This window comes from Emydura macquarii, unplaced genomic scaffold, assembly GCF_026122565.2.
Source record: "Emydura macquarii macquarii isolate MOO-44397 ecotype Brisbane River unplaced genomic scaffold, CSIRO-AGI_Emac_v2 contig_845, whole genome shotgun sequence".
Taxonomy (NCBI): domain Eukaryota; kingdom Metazoa; phylum Chordata; order Testudines; family Chelidae; genus Emydura; species Emydura macquarii.
In genome coordinates, this window is record NW_027130982.1 from 131,183 (window position 1) to 150,187 (window position 19,005).

Genomic DNA, 19,005 nt, shown 5'->3' on the forward strand with positions numbered 1-19,005 from the left:
GGGGTGAGGACAGGGTTAGACGGGGAGGTTGGACGGATGGACAGGCTGATGGGGGGGGGGCTGAGAGGGTGGATGGCTGGACGGACATACAGACGGAGGGGTTCGGGGGTGGATGGATGGACAGACAGACGCAGTGGGGGGTGGATGGATGGACAGACAGACGCGGTGGGGGGTGGATGGATGGACAGACGGACGGAGGGGTTCGGGGGTGGATGGATGGACAGACAGACGCAGTGGGGGGTGGATGGATGGACAGACAGACGGAGTGGGGGGGTGGACGGACAGATGAGGATGGATGGATGGACAAACGGTGGGGTTGGGGGGTGGATGGTTAGAGGGGGCGGACGGACGGACAGACGGAGGGGTTCGGGGATGGACGGACAGATGGAGGGGTTCGGGATGGCTGGAGGGAGGGACGGAGGGGAGCGGGGACGGACAGACGGATGGAGGGGCGGTTCGGGGGCGAGGGTGGACGGACAGACGGTGGGGTTCGGGGGCGGACGGACAGACGGACACGGGGGGGCAGCGACACTTTGCTGCCGCCGGAGCCCCCCTGTCGGGGCCCCGCGCGGGGCGGAGCCGCAGCCGAGCCACGGCCGGAGCTTCCCCTTCCGCCGCCTCCCTGCGCAGCGCCCGGCCCGGCCACGGTGGGTGCCAGCGGGGGGCTGCGCCCGGACGCCTGGGTCCCCTCGCCGGCGCTGGGAGGGGAGCGGGGTCAAGCGGTTAGAGCGGGGGGCTGGGAGCCCGGACTCCTGGGTTCTCTCCCTGGCTCTGGGAGGGCAGCGGGGTCTAGTGGTTAGAGAGGGGGGGAAGTTTGGGAGCCAGGATTCCTGTGTTCTCGCCCCGCTTTGCCTCCGGCTCACCTTGGGAAAGGCCCTTCCCCGCTCCATGCCTCAGTTTCCCCCTCTGTCCAAGGGGGGAGATGATCCTGCCCCTCCCCCACCCCGCTGCCCCTGGGGGGTTACTGGTCCCACACAGAACTTGCACTCCCTTGACCTGCCCCGATGTCCATAAAGTGGCCCCAACTCTGCCGCTGGGGGGGAGGGGCAGTCATGCCAGTCGAAAGGTGCCTCCAGTTAGGATGGTTTACTGGGAACCAGTTCTCCCAGTATAAAGCACCCCCAATAACAGTGGACGTCAGTTAATAATTCGCCCAGTCCCCACCTGGCCCCGCCCACCTGGCGCCCGCCATCTCCCCTCCCATAGTTTGATGTCCTACAATTCACGAGGATTAATGGCGACTCGTTGTCCAGGCAGGCGGAGGCAGGCGCCCTGGCGCCGGGTGGTGCCATGGAGATGGGCTCCGTGGCAAGAGGGGGACTGGATGAGTTTGCGGTCCCCGAGGAGGCCCAGGCGGCCATCACGGAGCATCGGCCCCGCATCGAGCGGCTCTTCGGCGTGGGGCTCAACGTGCAGGGGGCGCTGGGCTCCGGGCAGGGGCCCTCCCATGTCTCCAGGGGCGTCGGGCAGATCTGGCTGCAGCTGAAGGGACCCCGGCAGGATCTGCAGAGAGCAAAGGTAATGGGGGGCGGGAGGGAGGCGCTGGGTTCACCCCGACACTCCCTCATCCACCCCATCCATCCCCGCAAAACACACCCTCACCCCCCATGCCCATCTCCTCACACCCTCCGTCCCCTACACCCCTCTAGTTATCTATCACCATACACACCCCAATAGCTAGATATATATTTTTCAGTTTCCCTTCCATCCATCCATACACCCATCCATCCATCTGCCCACCCTTCCATCCATTCATCTCCCTACAACCTCCATCCATCCATCCTTCCATCCATCCATCTGCCCACTCTTCCATCCATCTCCCTACAACCTCCCATCCATCCATCCATCCATCCACCCACCCTTCCATCCATCCATCCATCTGCCCACCCTTCCATCCATCCAAACACCCATCCATCCATCTCCCCACAACATCCATCCATCCATCCATCCATACAACCACCCTTCCATCCATCCATACACCCATCCATCTATCCTCCATCCATCCATCCCCCCACAACATCCATCCATCCATCCATCCATCTGCCCAACCTTCCATCCATCCATCTGCCCACCCTTCCATCCATCTCCCTACAACCTCCATCCATCCATCCGCCCACCATTCCATCCATCCATACACCCACCCAAACCCTTCCATCCATCCATACACCCATCCATCTACCCCTCCATCCATCCATCCATCCATCTCCCCACAACATCCCTCCATCCATACATCTACCCACCCTTCCATCCATCCATCCATCCATCTCCCCACAACCTCCCTCCTTCCCTCCCTCCTTCCATCCATCCCTCCATCTCCATCCATCTGTCCACCCTTCCATCCATCCATCCAAAACTCCCCTCCACAGTTTCTAAACCTGTGCTAAAATGGCCCAACCTTTTCCAGCCTTTGTGCGGAAACAGAAATCCACCCTCAGCTTATATACAGCAACAAGCGGTGAGTGTGCCTTTAACCGTAAAGACTCAGTGCACGTGTGTGTCTCTATCACAATCCTGTGTGTGTGTGGATCCCACCCCGGCCTGTGTAAATATATCGCAGTCCTGGGCGTGTGGATATTTACCAACCCTGGCTGTTGATATTGATTACAAACCAGCGAGGATAGAGATCACAACACTCTGTGTGTGTGTGTGTGTGTGTGTGTGTGTGACTATATCACAACTGGGAGTGTGAGATAACGCTAAAAAGGTTTAATACATAAGGGATTTAAGAAATACGCCCAGCCTTGTGTTTGTATCTATCACAACCCTGTGTGCACCTATGCCACAACTCCAGAAAAGATTCAATCCCTGAGGAATTTGACACACAACCCCAGTGTGTGTCACAACACCCTGTGAGTAGGTTTCATATCGCCCTGTGTGTGTCAACACCGCTGGGCGTAGCTCCACCAACACCCCGTGTGCATTTCAACCTCCTGACTCTGTTTCACGCCATGTTTACATTGGATAGCTAATTCACGTCCTCCAAACCTCCCTGCACCCGTCTCTCTGCCCAGGGTGAATTTCGACACACCCTGCGCCCTCTTGATTGTCGTTTGCTGCCCGCATAACAAAATCATCTCCGGGGACTCACCGGCGCTTTGCTCTGTGTCGCTTACGTCGCTCCGGTGGTTTATTTACACCCCGGAGTGACATAACTTCGGCCGATGCAGTGTAGACACAGGCTGAGTCCTCTGCCTGCTGTTCCCTGCCTCTGAAATCAAAGGGCAAAGTCGCATGGCGTCTTGAACGTCCCCCAATTGTCTGGCGTCACCTTGGGTGACCAGAGAGCACGTGGGAAAAATTGGGACGGGGGTTGCTTGGATCAGGGCTGTCCCTATAGTATCAGGACATCTGGTCACCCTCCCAGGCCTGGAGATTGCTATTGGAGCCCGGTGTTTTGCCCCTGTTTTTCCCTCCCCTGCCTTCTGTGTTGTGTACAAGTGAATTTCCTGGTGATTTACAGCTATGGCCTCGCCAGCTGGGAGATCGACCTCCCGTGTGAGATTAACACAGGCCACGACTCAGAATCGACACCCATTCTTATAACCCCCACGGCCGATTTCAGGGCCAGCATCCCCTGCCGACCTCCCACGGGCAAAGTTGTTGCTGAAAAAGCCTAGCTTGATTCTAGGAGGGAGGTCTTGCGGGCAGCTCACACGGGGAAGTGATTGCATTTCAGGACACACCTTCAGGCAGCTTTTGCTTTCGATTTCACCCCAAGCGGCAGGGAAATTTTCTTCTGCCAAGGGCGTGAAACTGACAGGGGGAAAAACTGCAGCCAAAATAAGCATCTGCCCCTCCCACGTCCCGCCTACGTACTGATCAGCTGTGCAGACGGTGGGTTAGGAAGAACACGCAGGGGGGCGGGCCTAGGGCTGGGAGAGCAGGGGGGCTGCAGGTCAGGAGTGAGGGGCATCACCACACATCCTTTGATGCCATGGTTAATTCTGCTAAGGGGAACTAGCGGTGACTTTGTATTTTGTCTGCCGATATTTCAGTTCTGAGAGGGATAGAGAGAGAGAGGAGGGGTGTGTGGCTAAAGGGACAGAGAAGGAGAGGTCTGTATGAGGCTCGCTAGACACGTGTGATCATGTAATTAAAACCCGTGTCATGATGTAGGCACGGGAAGCGGGCAGAGTTAAGGTTACCCAGATGTCTGCAATGGTACCATTTCCTAAGAGCTGGGCTTCACAGCCTAAAATAATGTCCTTTAAATGTAGATTTTTTTTGTGTACAAACATACAATTATTATTGACAGTATATTAGTGCCTAGATGCCCTGACCGATATCAGGGTCCTATTATGCAAGGCGCTGCCCAGACCCTGACCAATAACAGGGCCCCGATGTGCCAGGTGCTGCCCAGACCTCAAGCAAGATCAGGGCCCATCGTGCCAGGCGCTGCCCACAGCATGAAGGAGATCAGAGCCCCCTGTCATGCCAGGTGTCGCACAGACTGCCTTTGCCTCAAAGAAAAATCCAACCTGGGCCACTGGAGACTCTCTTTCAGCGCCGAGCAGTACAGGGCTCATGACACACAACAAACAGTAATCAGATTCCAGCCAGTCAGATTCCACGGCAGCTGGTGTCCCACCAGATCATGTCCTAACCTTGTCCCCGTGTCGTGTTCTCCAGGAGTACATCAAGGGTCTCTGCAGCCCGGAACTGAGCGAGGAAGTCTGCTTCCCTAAGGACATGCAGTGCATCTTCGTGGGCGCTCAAGGCATCTTTTTCGACTGCCTCAGCAAGGGGACCTCTGCCAACCTGGTCCTGCTCAACCCTGGCTCCCTGCTGGTCTCAGGTCTCGCCGAGGCCTTCGTGATGGCCCAGAGCCGCATCCAGGAATTCGTGGAGAAGTACCAGAGCACGTCCCGGCTGCCCGAGGAGCGGGAGGCTCTGGTGAAGAAAGCCTTCCGGGAGCTGGTGGAGTCCCACGACGACAAACACGCCATCGACCTGCTCATCCTACCCACCCCGCTCAAGGAGTCGCTGCTCCGGCTGGTGCGGGACGTCCAGGAGGAAGCCGGGGAATGGGCACCGAGGAACGGGGCCTGGGTGCCACCGGGCTCCGACCAGGACCCGCTGCCGTGGCGGGAAGCCAAAGCGGCCAGTGGGACTAGGCCTCAGAGTAAACCTCTAGACCAGATCAGGCCTCAGGAGATCGCAGGTGGCCCCCCAGAGGCCTCTGACAGGTTGGTGCTTTACAGGCGGTCCTCTAAACCCATCCCAGGTTTGGACGCCAGCCAGCAGACTCAGGAAGATTTGGTGTCCCCCAGCACCCAGGACCGGGCCAGAGGCGCGGAGGAAACGGGGCCGCAGGAGAGCAGCCAGGAGGAAGAGGAGTCGTCATTGGCCGGGGCCCTGTCGTCGTCCTGGACGGAGAAGGAGTTCAAGATGAGGCTGAATTTCTTCAAGACCATGGGCTACGAAGAGCGGGTGGTGAAGAAGGTGCTGCTGGAGGGAGGCGTACGGGAAGCCCCCTCGCAGATCCTGGACCGGGTCCAAATGGAGCAGGCCTCGTCTTCCCAGCAGGAGGGGGGCGCCGTGCCCTTCCAGGTGTCCGGGACAAGGGAGACGTCTCCTCCTCTGTCTCCACCACCGCCACCGGAGACGACCCACGATGAAGACGCCTACCTGCTGGAGGTCATCAAGTCAGCAGCGGCCAACTGCGGCCACTCGCCCAGCGAGATCCCGGCGGAGATCCGGACAGGGGCCCCCTTGGCCGGCCTATTGAGAAGGCTCAACGAGAAAGCCAGCCAACAAGAGGAGGCTGGGCTTCAGGCCGGGCCGGGGCGCAGAGACAGCCGCAGCGATGGCGAGCCGGCCCTCTTGAATGACAAGGACTCTCCCCGCGGTCAGCACCACTGTGAGCCGGGGAGGAAAGGCGGGTCTCCTGTCCACAAGGAAGTCCGTGGCCCACCTCCTCTCCCGGAAGGCTCTGATTTCCCCATGGACGTGAGCCCCGTAGCTTCCCCCTCGTGGGCTGCCATGGAGAGCCAGCCAGCTGAAGACATATACCCAGGGCCAGCGGGCCCGGTGCCGACGGTGACGGGAGCCCAACGGTTCAAGGAGGCCATCCAGACACCCTTCCAGCTCGTCCTGCCCAACACGCCGGGGAAAAAGAACCTACGGCGGGTCATTATCGACGGCAGCAACGTCGCCATGGTGTAAGTAGCCCGCGTCTCGCTCTGCAGCCCTCGGGCATGGTGGGTGGGGTGCCCAGCCAAGCAGCCAGGCCAGCTGAACCCCGGTTAATGCCGTTGACTCGGACCTTGGAAACTTGCCCGCAGGCCTGAGGGCACCTCCAACAGGTCTCAAGGGTCTAGCCTTCATTTTCCGGTAGGCCTCAAGACCAGATTAGGGCTGGAGAATCTAGGCTTGACTTGTCCGTAGGCCTGAGAACCAGACATGGCCCGGGGCCGACCTGTCCACAGGCCGCAAGGCCAAACCAGGCCACGATACGCCTGAAGAGCAGCTAGGCGCCAAGACTGTAGGCTTGGCTATCCTATAGGCCTCAAGACTCCATCCCATGGACGGACCAAGACCCTAGACTTGGCAGGTCAAACCGAAAGTCCTGTGGGCTGGTTGGGTCTCGAGGTCTAGGCACAAGCCAGTCTCAGGTTTCCGGGGCCTAGTCTAGGAGCCTATGGGATGGTCAACTCTTTGGTCTTGGGGCTTCATCTGGATGTGAGGTCTCCTAAGGCCTAAGACTTGTCCATGGGCATCAGTTAGCCTCAAGACCAAACCAGCCCCTCTTCCTTTCCTGCAGCTGGTGTAGGATGCCTACAGCTGTCCCGTTGCATTGGCCTGTCTTCCCCTATTTGCCCGACCCTGTGCTGGGGCGGACCCGGGCCCAGCCCTTCCGGGCCTCACCATCACCTTCCGTCCCTCCTGTAGGCATGGCTTATACCAGTTCTTCTCCTGCCGGGGCATCGCCCTGGCCGTGCAGTATTTCTGGGACCGCGGGCACCGGGAGGTGACGGTCTTTGTGCCGCAGTGGCGGATGGAGAGGGTCGCCAAGGTGGAAGGTGAGACGGGGCGATGAGGCACCCCCGCATTTGTCAGCTGTGCTCCCATCGCCTCTATGGCCCTGGGTGGCTTTGCCCGGGCCTGCCCCCAGGACCCCTCGCTATCCCCTGGGGCCCCTTGCTACCCTGCTGAGGCTTGCCCCCTGGGAACGCTTGCTACCCCCTGGGCCTGCCCCCCAAGGCCTCTGGCTACCTGGCCCCTGGACTGCCCCCCTGTGAACCCTTGCTACCACCACCCTGCCCCCCAGGGCTCGATGCTTGCCCCACCCCCATAGACCTGCCTGCCTCCCAGCCCCACCCCGCTCACCCCGGCTCCCCTCCTCCCCCCAGAGAAACATTTCCTGATCCAGCTGCGTGACCTGAGCCTGCTGTCCCTGACGCCCTCGCGCCACGTGGCCGGGAAGCGCATCGTGTCCTACGACGACAGGTGAATCTGGGGCCCCCCCGCTGGGTTTTCCAAGCCCACCAGGAACTGCGGCACCCCCCGTCTGGCCACAGGAATTACGAGGGGGCGACGGTGAACCAGGCAGGCCCCCGTGGCTGCAGCTGGCGGGGGGGGGTAATGGAAGGGGACGTCCCCGGGTCTCAGCTCCGGAGGCAGGGAGGCAATAGAAAAAGAAACAAATTCCTCCCTCCTCCCCCCTCACTCCCAACCAGCAGCCCCCTTCTATCCCAGTCCTGGTCTCCCCCCCTACTCTGCCAGTGCCCCTCACTCCTGACCCACAGCCCCTTGCTAGCCTGGCCTTGGGCTCCCTCCACCCCCACCCTGCCGATGCCCCTCAATCCTGACCCGCAGTCCCCTGCTATCCCAGACCTGGTCTCCCCCTCACCCCAGCCCTGCCGGTGCCCCTCACTCCTGACTCACAGCCCCCTTAGAGCAAGCAGAGAGGGCCCATCCCCTCATTATCACACTGCTTCCCCAATGGGGGAGGATGGTCCCACTGGTGTGGTGCTGCTGCCACCTTGTGGCCAGTGTCCGGGTACAGCAGGCATCTGGGACCCAGAGCAGGGCCTGGGGTCTCACACTCTGCCCCCCACCCCGGCCTTTCCCGGGGTTAGGTTCATGCTCACGCTGGCAGAGGAGACGGACGGAGTCATCGTCACCAATGACCAGCTCCGGGACCTCATGCAGGAGTCCAAGAAATGGATTAGTATCATCAAAGAGAGGTGAGAGGACGGGGAACCGGATGCAGGGCCTTTCCCCACCTAGGCGGGGCCGCCTCCTGTACAAGACTGGCTGGCTCAGGGGATGGGGAATGGAGCCTTTCCCCTCTGGGCGGCGCCGGCTCCCATACAAGACTGGCTGGCTCAGGGGATGGGGAACGGAGCCTTTCCCCTCTGGGCGGCGCCGGCTCCCATACAAGACTGGCTGGCTCAGGGGATGGGGAACGGAGCCTTTCCCCTCTGGGCGGCGCCAGCTCCCATACAAGACTGGCTGGCTCAGGGGATGGGGAACGGGACACGGGGCCTTTCCCCTCTGGGCGGGGCTGGCTCTAATCCAGAATGAGTTTGTGAACATCTTCCTCTTCCCACGCAGGCTGCTGCAGTTCACCTTCGTGGGGAACATCTTCATGGTTCCGGACGACCCGCTGGGCCGCGAGGGTCCCACCTTGGACAAATTCCTGCAGAAACCCCTCAGGTACCCAGCCCGCCCCGGGAACCGCCTGGCCCGGCCAAACCCCCCGTCAACGGGGCGGGTTTGATGCACAGCAATGCCCCATGTGCCCAAATCCCTTTAAGGAGACTTTGATTCCTCCCCTTGAAGGCTGGAATTTTTGACTGCCAGATGCCCGCCTTTCCCTGCCCCCTGCTGGCTGGACTTGGGAACTGCATGCATGTTCCACTGCTGACCATCTGGGGCGGAGCAGGGGGGCTGGGAGCTAACGTTAACTTTGCCTCCTCCCTCCTCTCTGCAGGCCGAAGCCCCCCACTTGCCACTCCTTCGCGGGGCGGGGGGCTCCCTTTCCCGCCTCCAGCCGGCCGGCCTCCCAGACAGAGGTGCTGCAGCTCCGGGACAGGAAGCCTCCCGGGGAGCGACGGCGGCGGAGGCAGCCGCCGGAGGAGAAGGAAGAGGAGATGCGGAAGCCGGTGGAGACGGAGCGACTGAGGCAGGCCCTTCTGGCGATCTTCACGGGTCAGGACCAGAAGGTGGACTTCGTCCTCCACAGAGAGCCCGGCATCCGGGATCTGAACAAGCTCTCGGAGACCCTGCTGAGCCTGCGCTTCTGAGATGCCTGCCTTGGCCACCTCTGTCCCCCTCTGGGGAATCTACCCTCATCCTCCCACCAGCGGGGATCGCGCCTGCCACAATCCCAGCGGACCGCTGTTAGCAGCAGTAGGCTATTAACCTCCGGCACGGACCAGCCTCCCGTGGTGCATCACGAACAAGGACTGAACCAAGGACCTTCAGGACCAAAATCACGGACTTTGCCCCACGTGACTTCACTGGCCGGTAGCAGTAGGAAGCTGTTATCCCCTCATGTGGGTGAGCTCCCCTCCCCCCACAAGTCACCAGCAGGGCTTGAACCCACAAATGTCAGTGCTGATAATCATGGTCCGTGTCCAACTGAGCCGCAGGGGTAAGCCCGTTAGCTGGTAGCAGTAGTAGGTTGTTCTCCTGTGTGGACCAGCACGTTCTGTAGCAGCTGGGTCACCAGCAGAGATTGAAGCCACAATCTGCCATGGCCACACCCAACATCACAGACTGAGCTGTGCATGTGACTCCCATTGTCGGGTAGCAGTAGTAGGTTGTTATCCCGGTCTGTGGCCCACACACGTTGCGGGTGAGTTACCTGGGACGTTTCTCTCCTCTCCTCCCTCTGTGGTTGGGCCTGGTGTCTGATCCAGGTCAAACCCCACTGTCAGGGTCTCACCCAACCCTGAAGGTCTGCCTCCAGTTCATCTAAGGTGCCATCCTGGTGAGAGACATCCAACCCGGAGCACCCGCCGCAGTTTACCTCCCCGCCCGTGATGGAGAAGGGACAGCCCATGGCGTCTTGCTTCCGGAAACCTGACTGCTAGACCTGGAAGCTATGACCAAAGCCACCCCAGGGAGAAGCGTCGACCAGCCGTTCTCCAAGCCAGCCATTGGCGGTGGCCTCGCTGAAGGCGGACGGAATGCAAGCGGGCACAGTCGTCTTCTTCCGTCCTGTCCCGAATCGATGAGGGGGAGGGAGCCGGCGAAGAAAGAAAGATTGGAGGAGCACAAGGCTGGGTCCATCTCTCTCCACCCCACATCCCTTCCTCTCACCTTCAGACCCAGCGAGCTGGTCACTTCCCCACCCAGCTGGCCCAAGGAGACCTACAAAGGTCTGTCCATCCATGGCAGGACGCCGGCTAGCCCATCCTCTTGCTGCTGCACGGAGATCTCCCGTTGCAGGGGCCTGCGGGGAGTCCATGACTCTCCTGCTTCCCCTCTGGATGCTTCTCCAAGTCCACGCCCTGCGCTCCCGGTCTGGTGTCCCCTTCCACCGGGGCCACCAATTCCGCTCCGGCATCAACGAAGCGGAATCTGATCGGGGGGCCTCGGGACCTCGCTACGCCCTGAACTGAAAGACTGTAGGACGCTCAACATCTCCTTGCGAGGGCGTCTCTCCAAGTTTCGGCCGTCTCCTCACCTTGGGTCGCTTCCACCATCTTCTGTTTGTCTCCTACCTCTTGCCTCAGCCAGGCCAAAATCCCACGGGCAGAGAGAGCCCCCTTCGTTGCTCTACCATCTTTCCCGGGGTCCATCAACTTTCTCTCTACAAAGGCCTCCCAAGATCTCGTGCCAAATTCTCTCTAAACCTCCGTGCTTGGAGGTGATCGGCCCAGCCTGGTACGGCCTTCATCTTCCTGTGATCTGACAGCGCCCTTCTGCCCGGGCCCTGGGCCTCGTGTTCTCCGCCTTTCTCGCCTGCTCCCTGTCTCGCCGAGGTCTTTATACGTTTAGCGGCGATTTATGTACGTACATTTTTGATAATGGCGGTGATAATAAATGACGGGGCCCGTGAGATAAAGCGGCCGTTTTCATCCTGCTCCCTCGGTGGATTCGCCCAAAAATTCCCAGGCTCCGAGTGGCCATGGGATAGAATTTAGGGTCACCACAACCCTCCCGGGGCTGGGCACAGAAAGGAGTCCTGACACCTCATCCATCACTGCAAATGTCAGACTACCCACGTGCATGCTTCCACTCCCATGTAAACCTAGAGTGACACCAGTGGGTGACTCCAGATGATCTGAATCCAGCCCTGACGCCAATGCATTCGGGGCAGACTCCAGATTGACCCTGCCTAAAGGAAATGGAGGTGCCTGAACGGAGGATGGGGGGGTAAGAGCTAAGAGGCGGGTGATGGGATGGATGGAGAGGTGGGCAGGGAGATGGAGGGACAATCTATTTGCATTGGGGTAGCTCTAGGAGATCCTGACCCAGACTGGGCCCATCGGGCCGGGCGCTCCCTTCGTGAGAGACCGTCCCGGCCCCAGCGCTCTTGCAGCCTCCCTAGGCAGTGGGTGGAATCCTCACCCCATTTTACAGCCGGGCAAACCGAGTCGCAGAGAAGGGCGCATCCCCAGTTGCATTGAAAGTTTGTGGCCGGTGCCCAGGAAGGTCACAGGACCGTCGGCACTACCACTCCGGCCTGCCCCAGATCCCACATATCCATCGCCCCCCAGAGAGCCTGACCCCCCAACGCTCCTCCCTGGCCTCCGCTGGCCACTGTTCCCCCTCCCGCAGCTCAGGTGTCCCCGGATCTAGAAGATGGGGGTCCCTGTTGGGTCGGACCCTGTTTCCCCCCCCAGCCTCCCCGTGACCTGGATAGCCCAGGGGGTAGAACCTGTCCCATGGGTTCAATATTTGCCTGGGATGCTAGGGGGAGTTCAGGGAAAGAAAAAAAAAATGTCCCTGCCTTCAGGACTCCTGGGTTCTCTCCCTGGCTCTGGGAGAGGAGTGGGGTCTAGTGGTTAGAGTGGGGGAGGGGGGAGCCAGGACTCCTGGATTCTCTCCCTGGCTCTGGGCGGGGAGTGGGGTCTAGTGGTTAGAGTGGGTGCCAGAACTCTCGTGTTCTACCCTGACACATTCCATGCCTCAGTTTCCTTGCTCTGGGCGGCAGCGGGGTGGGGTTCCAAAGCCATCCACGCTCAGCCACTTCCTGCACAACAGCCGGTCATTTATTCAGTGACAGCGATGGCCTCTCCACCACCGCTAGCCTCCCTTCCCCAGTCAGACGCCAGCCTCCAATGCGTCCGAGGAGGGCAGCGGGACGTTGGTGGGCGGGGCCGGGCTCCGGGTGACCTTGAGGCCACGGCAGAAGAGCAGAGGCCGCTGTCCCAAGCCCAGGACATACTGCCACCAGTAGAGCTTCTGCCGGGGCTGGAGAATGACCCTCAGCTCCTCGCCCTCTTCAACCACCGCCTCCCACTCCTCCTGCTCCGTCCTGAGCCCCAACCCGCCGTAGGCGGGGGGCAGGGAGAACTGTGCCTGGAGCAGGGCCACGGAAAGCTCCACGGGCGCCGGGGAGCTGGCCCCGGCGAAGGTCCAGTTGGCCAATTTCTCCTCCACGCGTCCCACCTTCCGGGTGATCTCGTGGCTGCCGGGAAGCGGCTCGTCCGTCTCGTTCTGGATCAGCTGGACGCGCTCCCACGCCCCGAAGGCGCTTCCGTGGACGGAGGCCAGGCCGCTGGGGAGGAAGCTGGCCACGTCCGCGTGGACGGGGAGGACCTCCCGGTGGCCCGTGCTAGAGCAGATCTGGCTGCACAGCCCCTGCTGCTCATCCATAGCCAGGAAGGCCAGGTGGGTAGCGCCAGGGGCATAATAGTAGAGTCCATGGCGGGCGGCAGGCGCCAGGGGCGTCTCCTCTGCCTCAGCCCCCGTGGTCAGGTCGGCCACAGACAGGACCACGCCGCGGGCCAAGAAGACGATGGAGAAGCGGCCGCCCCACGAGGCGTAGTGGTCTCCGCCCCGGCACGTGAGGTGCAGGGGGAGGGCGCCGGGGCTGGGGGCAGCACTCAGGTCCGGGGCTCGGTGGAACGTGTCTCCCCTGAGGATGCAGACAGCGGTACCGGAAGCTTCTCCCACGTAATGGTGCCCGCCCCGGCAGGCGGGGTGCAGGCCCTGAATCGCCACGGTCCCCGGGGCGTGGCAGGCGGGCGCCTGAAGGAAGCAGCCCACGTCGGAGCGGACGACGAAGAAGCCGTGGGGGGTGGCGAAGACGTCGGTGCCTGGGCAGAGCGCCCGCGGGGCGATCCCGGCCATGGGGGGGCTGGGAGTCTGGGGGACACAAAAGGTGGATAGTGAGAGGGAAAACTGCTGGCCTGGGGGAGCGGAGACACCTCCACACTGAGTCTGGCCAGGCCAAAACCAGCCAGCCCCTGGGGGTGTGGGCAAGGCACGGGGTGGAGGAAGAATGGGGGTGGCCTGATGCCGAGACCGGCCAGCCCCCAGCGGGGAAGGTGGGGCGGGGAGGATGTGTCTGTGTGTGTGTGTGAGGGCGGGGGCAGCCCTGGGTGTCTGGGGGGCAGGAGGGGACCTGGGCCCGCGGCTGGGGCTGTGTGGAAACTGGCCACGTGGGTAATCAGCAGCCCAGCGGCGCCTCTGCTCCCCGCACCCCAGAAGTGGGGGGGAACCTCCCTTGGAAAGGCCCCACTGACAGAGCTCTCAGAGTAGGGCTATGGGGCAGCCCGGAAGGGGGCGGGGATGAATGGCACCCGGATGGGCTCACCGCGGCTGGGACTGGAGACGCTTCCGTGCGCCCCTCTCCAAGGCTCTGCGCTCCCGGGCCGTGCGCCCCTCTCCAAGGCGCTGCGTTCCTGGGGCGTGCGCCCCTCTTCAAGGCGCTGCGCCTCCCGGGCCGGGGAATGGATCGCGGAATTGCCCGGGTCGGGCCGGGCCAGGGATTGGGCGGGGATTGGGCAGGGCCCGCCCTCCACGGGAAGTCGTAGCTAAAGCGGGAGGCGAAGCGGTTGGTCGGCTCCTCCCAAGGGCAAGTCCTTTAAAGGGCCACGGACGGCCGGGGATCTGGGGGAGGGGGAAACAGGACGCCTGGGTTCTCTCCCCGGCTCGGAAGGGGGGAGGGTCTAGTGGTTGGAGCTGAGGGGGCTGGGGACCAGGACTCCTGGGTTCTCTCACCTGGTCCAGGGGGTGGGTCTAGTGGTTGGAGTCAGGGACCAGGACTCCTGTTTTCTCTCCCCTGCTCGGGGGGGGGGGGGGGAATGTGGTCTAGTGGTTAGAGCAGGGAGATCAGGAAAATGGGAGGATAGGGCTTTTGGGTTTTATTCCCAGCTCCACGGGTGCCTTCTGCCTTCTTGTGCCTCAGTTTCCTCTTGGTGAGTCACCCGGAGCTGGGAGCTAACTGGCCCAGATTCTGCCGTGCTTGCCCCAAAACTGTGCTCTTACTGAGGGATCCCTAGGGTCCGTCAGCCCAGGTCGCCCATCTAGCCTGGCTTCTGCCCCCTGACAGTGGCACCCCTTTGTGGACAATTATGGAATAACCTGCCCAGGGGAGCCACTCCCTCCTGCCTCCCTTCCCTTAGTGCTGGATCAAGCCCTGAATTACAAGCATCCTCCCCCTCCCCGCCCCGGCACATGGCTCCTTTACCCTGCTGGGTGTGATCCTCACAAACCTCAGACTGGCCTTTGAGCCTCTGTTAAATTCATGTGGTGGTGAGTTCCACAGGCCATTCCTGTCCCCATGGCTCTCAGCGTTCCATTCCTACTGCCCCCACTACCTCCGTCGGCTCTGTCCCATGGTGACACCCAAAGAACCACCTGCTGGGGGCTCAGCGACCAGGGCACGGCCCAAGGACCTCTGGATGAACAGAAGATGCAGAGATTCTCTCCCCCTCCCCCCCCCCCCGCCAAAGGTCATGTAAGCGCGCTAATGAAAGCTTGCGTCCCACGCATACCTGCGGGGAGAAGTGCGTGTGGAAAAAAGCGGGGAGCTGTGTATAGAAAGTCTAAAGTTTCCAGGGGGAAATCAAATGCCATTTTCCAGTGGGCAATAATAAGAATAACAGGAAGGGAAAGATGTTTAATTGAGGCACCTTTGTTGCAAATTTAAGATTTGGGTAAAGCTGGGAACACGAGGGGAACCAGGAGGGGAACTGGTTGGGATGAGGTGGGAGAAATTTTCGGCAGCTCCGAGAGAGATCTGCAGGGGGTAAGACCAGTGCAAAGAAGCTGACATGCCCACATCCAGAACATCGTCATGGTGATGGCGTTCTCCATCCTCACAGATGCTCAGGGTACCGGAGGCAGCGGGATGCGGTTGGGCGGTTTGTTTTCTTTGGTGAATTGAACATCCCTGCAGAACAAGACGGGCTTCTGGCCTAGGCCGAGGTGGTACTGCCAGATGTACAGGTTCTTTTCGGGCTCCAGGGTCACCTGGATTGACTCCTCTTCTTCTCGGGCTTCGTTCCAGTCTTCTTGCTCCGTGGAGACGCTTTTCCCGCCATACTCGGCATTGAGGGAGAACTGGAACTGGGTGATGAGTTTGGTGAGTTCTCCTGCCTGGAGGGATATCTCGGCGGAGATGCTCCAGCTGTTTTCGATGCTGGAAATCTGCTGCTTGGCATAACCCACCTTGCGGGAGACCTTGTCGGACCAGGTGATGGAGGAGTCGGAGTTGTTGTGCAGGGTCTTGATGCACTCCCAGCTGCTGGTGGAGACGCCCTTGGTGAGGGCCAGCCCGCCGGGGAAGAAGTTCAGCACGTCGGGGTGGATGGAAAAGAAGGAGTCCAGCTTGTCTTTACTTGCGTCTGGGTACAGGTAGAAATGAGGCCCCCACTTCTCATCCATCCTGATCAGGGTTAGGTACTGATCGATCCCGAAGTAGTAGAGCCCCTTGCGGCAGTCAGGGTGCAGGACGAAGTCTTTTTCGCCTTGACCTGTGCTCAGATTAGTCACCCAGCGGATTACGCCCTGGTCTTGGAAAATGATGCAGAATGTCCAACCCACCCTGCCGTAGTGGTCCCCACCGCAGCACCGGGGATGCAGCTCGTAGACCTTGGCTCCCTCGTCTGTGGTCAGGTCCTTCACCACCCGGTAGGAGCTGCCCTTGATGATGTAGACGTTGCGTTCCTGCCGGCTGCCCACGTAGTGGTCCCCGCCCTGGCACGAGGGGTGCAGTCTGTGGATGGTGATGTTGCGCCCTCTTTCCAGGAAATCACTCGTCTGCAGGTAGCAGCCCAGGTCGGAGCGGACGATGCAGTCTCCCCTGTCGTTGCGGAAGACATCGGTGCCGCGGGAGTCCTTCCGAGGGACCAGTGACCCAGTGACCGGCCTGGAACCCTAGGGTGGGGAGAAAGGGGAAAGGGGGAGTTGAGGAAAGGATCGAGGTAACTTGAGAAGACCAGGTGCACAGTGGGTTGGACAGGGGCACATCAGTTTGAGAAGACCATGTGCACGGTGGGTTGGACGGGGGCACATCAGGGGACTTCTCTGTTTGTATCCTGGGCAAAACGTTTCAGCAACGCCGGGAGTGAATCCCTCAGGGCCACGACGGCTCCTCCTCTCTCAGCCCCATGGAGCGTCGGCTGATACGCACTGGCTGGGGTCTGGCCCACTGACACCAATGGAGCTAGTGACCTTTGACCGTAGCTCATCCGATCTTTTGTGAATCTTTGATGCTTGGAGACCCCTTCCCATGGGTCCAGTGGCCCCCAGGTACTTGGGATAGGAATGGGGCAACCCTGGGAGATTTCTGCAGTGACGTCTCCTCGATGTGCCCTGGGCCTGCAGCCCTATCTGCAGGGGCTGGGATTGTCCTGAAGGAGGGAGGGAAGGGGGAAGCCCAGGGTCCTGCCCTGGGAAGATCCTACTTCTCATAGGATCCCACTTACCACCACTGATCTATCAGACTCAGCCATGCCTCCTCTGTCTCACCCTGGAAGTCCAACGGGTTGCCCTGCATGGAGAGAAAGAGTTGAGGAAATAGCAAGGCGATCCTGACGTGCCCAGCTGCAGAGCCCATGAATTGACCTCACCGGACAAACGATGCACCCAAGCGCCTTCAGTCCTGACCTGCAGCTGCCCGAGAGGCTCATGTGAGGCAAACTGGAGCTGGAGAGCAGATGGGGAGAAAAATGCTCTGTGTGTGTGTGTTTATCTCAGTCTGACAGCCTGCCATGAAGTACAGGAAACCTAATTTTCTTTGACCGTTTCTTGGCAGGGTTCCCGGGTGTGTTTTCTGTTGTTTACTGCAATTCGGAGTTCCTTTCATTTTCCCTGCTATGCTTATGGGTGGTGTTTAATCTTTGCAAGATAAGAGCAAATTAAAATGATCCGGGCGTTTAAGGGGCTTTGGAGTTTGGAAGGAGTAATAGTAAGTACCAGAAGTATAAGGAATTGTAGTTGCCTCAGGGCCCCATGACCCACGCTTTGACATGGCGGGAGAATTGATTTTTTGTTTAAGCCAGCAGAAAGGCCACAGTGTTTCATTCTGCACAACTGTCCCGGGCGGCGCTCAGATCTGTCTACCATCAGCTTGTCCCAGCTGCTTGGTAGGTCCTGACTGGGTCAAAGACCCCTCAATCATCTAAGAGGTAAAAGAGGGGAACTCACCCCTACCCTTCTGTTGTTTCTTGGGACCTGTTGGAAGGAATTGTTGAGGCTGGGTCTGGGGTGTTATTTCTTTTTTGTATTATTGAAGGGACGCCTTCCGATTTCGAGGGAAGAATAGAATACAGGGTTTATTACAGAGGGTTGAAAATTCGGCTCGCTGAAGTTTTTATTTTGGAATGTCAGTGAGTTTTATTTGGTGCTGAGATGAGTGGAGTGAAGGCGGTACGGTCTATGGGGGCTGCCCGCGGTACGGCTTTGGGAAACATTGACAGAAAATATATTAAGGACCACACAGGAGGTCTGAGCATAACTGAAAGAGAGTGAAATCATCTCTGAACATAGTAATCCAGGGGGTTTTGTGGGTCAGGTCTTTGCTATGGAAGGAGAGGAAAAGGAAGACTAAAGAGGGGGGAGATGAGTTGCTGCAGAATGCTGGCTGATGGCTCGTAGCGCGCTGGGGTGGAAATTGAATAAGAAAAGAAAGTAACTCAGAAAAGCCCAGCAAACTTTGGATGGGGAAAGAGAGTCAGCAAATCAATTACGTGTTGCTTTGGGGGAGCGTTTTGTTTAAAAAAGGACAGAAGTTGGAGAAAAAGTTAGAAGGGAGTCAGTATTGTGTACGGGAAACAGATGAGAAAACTCGCTGTTCGCAGGACGGGGAAGCTGCCAGCTGCAAATCGCTGGCCGGCTACAGATCAGAGCGGGGTGGGCTGTTAGACGGAACGGTAAGTTGGAAAGTATGCGTGGGATGTTAGAGAGAGATAAGGTGAATCAGCACGCAGCCCTGCCGGAGTGTAACGGGGCTGCAGAAATGCCTGCTGCATGCTCCTGGAGAAAGGGAGGTAGCAAAGCAGGGAAGATGGGGGCAGAAATTGTCAGAAAGCTCAGGGACGATAACGGCGCGTTGGTACGGGAGAGCCGACGGAGGGAGCCCAACGTGCAGGGCCAGCCAACGAGAGAGTTAGCGCAGGTGGGCACGACATGGTACCTTCAGGAGCAACGTCGGCGGTGACGTCTCAGGAGCTGCAGGAGAGGAAGTTAGCGGCGCGACAGCTCCGAGCAGTCTGTGGGCGGAAAAGGGAAGTCCCGGAGTGTGAGAGAAAGAGGTGGAGCCGGACGTTGTCTTAGAGGAGATGGCTGGTGAGGCGGAGGATGAGATGAGCAAAGGGAGAGGGGACGTCCTCTTTTCCGTTAGCACCTGCCCTCCATCGAGAAGAGGGAGTGCCTTTGGGGGGCTGGGGTCGCACAGGGTCCGGAAAAGGCGATGTCAGAAGTGGTAGCATCTACGTTGGGTTTTTTGGCTAAGCTGAGGCCTTGCTGTTGGGGTGAGCAGTAGGAGCCATATTAGGAGAGGCACCAACCGTGAGCTGAGCAGTACGTAGCTGTGACCCTTTCATGCCCAGGGCAGCCACCGGATAATGCCAAGGTCAGGGCAGGCTGCAAACG

General features: G+C 59.9%; 3 protein-coding genes across 5 annotated transcripts; 1 reads left to right on the top strand and 2 right to left on the bottom strand.

Moving 5' to 3' along the window:
• Positions 1–595: 595 nt before the first annotated feature.
• On the top strand, positions 596–11,003 carry KHNYN (KH and NYN domain containing). Of its 3 annotated transcripts, XM_067543448.1 has the most exons (9): positions 596–647; positions 1,258–1,518; positions 4,630–5,186; positions 5,271–6,161; positions 6,892–7,022; positions 7,353–7,449; positions 8,082–8,189; positions 8,560–8,661; positions 8,939–11,003. In XM_067543448.1, exons 2-9 carry the CDS (start codon positions 1,291–1,293, stop codon positions 9,249–9,251), a joined length of 2,427 nt encoding a protein of 808 aa, XP_067399549.1. In that variant the 5' UTR covers positions 596–647; positions 1,258–1,290; the 3' UTR covers positions 9,252–11,003. The 3 variants fall into 3 exon arrangements, with proteins under 3 accessions (XP_067399549.1, XP_067399547.1, XP_067399548.1); XM_067543446.1 differs by having other exon boundaries at positions 4,630–6,161; XM_067543447.1 differs by lacking the exon at positions 596–647 and having other exon boundaries at positions 1,158–1,518; positions 4,630–6,161.
• Positions 11,004–11,397: 394 nt separating this feature from the next.
• On the bottom strand, positions 11,398–13,889 carry LOC137149830 (uncharacterized). The gene is made up of 2 exons (XM_067543449.1): positions 13,721–13,889; positions 11,398–13,269 (listed from the first exon to the last, which is right to left on the bottom strand). Exon 2 carries the CDS (start codon positions 13,252–13,254, stop codon positions 12,223–12,225), a length of 1,032 nt encoding a protein of 343 aa, XP_067399550.1. The 5' UTR covers positions 13,255–13,269; positions 13,721–13,889; the 3' UTR covers positions 11,398–12,222.
• A 1,136-nt stretch (positions 13,890–15,025) lies between these two features.
• On the bottom strand, positions 15,026–17,244 carry LOC137149833 (uncharacterized). The gene is made up of 3 exons (XM_067543452.1): positions 16,983–17,244; positions 16,839–16,903; positions 15,026–16,287 (listed from the first exon to the last, which is right to left on the bottom strand). The coding sequence occupies exons 2-3, from the start codon at positions 16,863–16,865 to the stop codon at positions 15,238–15,240; spliced, it is 1,077 nt and encodes a 358-aa protein (XP_067399553.1). The 5' UTR covers positions 16,866–16,903; positions 16,983–17,244; the 3' UTR covers positions 15,026–15,237.
• Positions 17,245–19,005: the final 1,761 nt, after the last annotated feature.

Coding starts and splice junctions, on each gene's coding strand:
- KHNYN (XM_067543446.1), top strand. CDS start 1,291: ATGGAGATGGGCTCCGTGGCAAGAGGGGGACTGGATGAGTTTGCGGTC. Junction 6,162..6,891: donor GGCAGCAACGTCGCCATGGT/GTAAGTAGCCCG, acceptor TCCCTCCTGTAG/GCATGGCTTATACCAGTTCT. Junction 7,450..8,081: donor ATCGTGTCCTACGACGACAG/GTGAATCTGGGG, acceptor TCCCGGGGTTAG/GTTCATGCTCACGCTGGCAG.
- LOC137149830 (XM_067543449.1), bottom strand. CDS start 13,254: ATGGCCGGGATCGCCCCGCGGGCGCTCTGCCCAGGCACCGACGTCTTC.
- LOC137149833 (XM_067543452.1), bottom strand. CDS start 16,865: ATGGCTGAGTCTGATAGATCAGTGGTG. Junction 16,288..16,838: donor AGTCTGATAGATCAGTGGTG/GTAAGTGGGATC, acceptor TCCCCACCCTAG/GGTTCCAGGCCGGTCACTGG.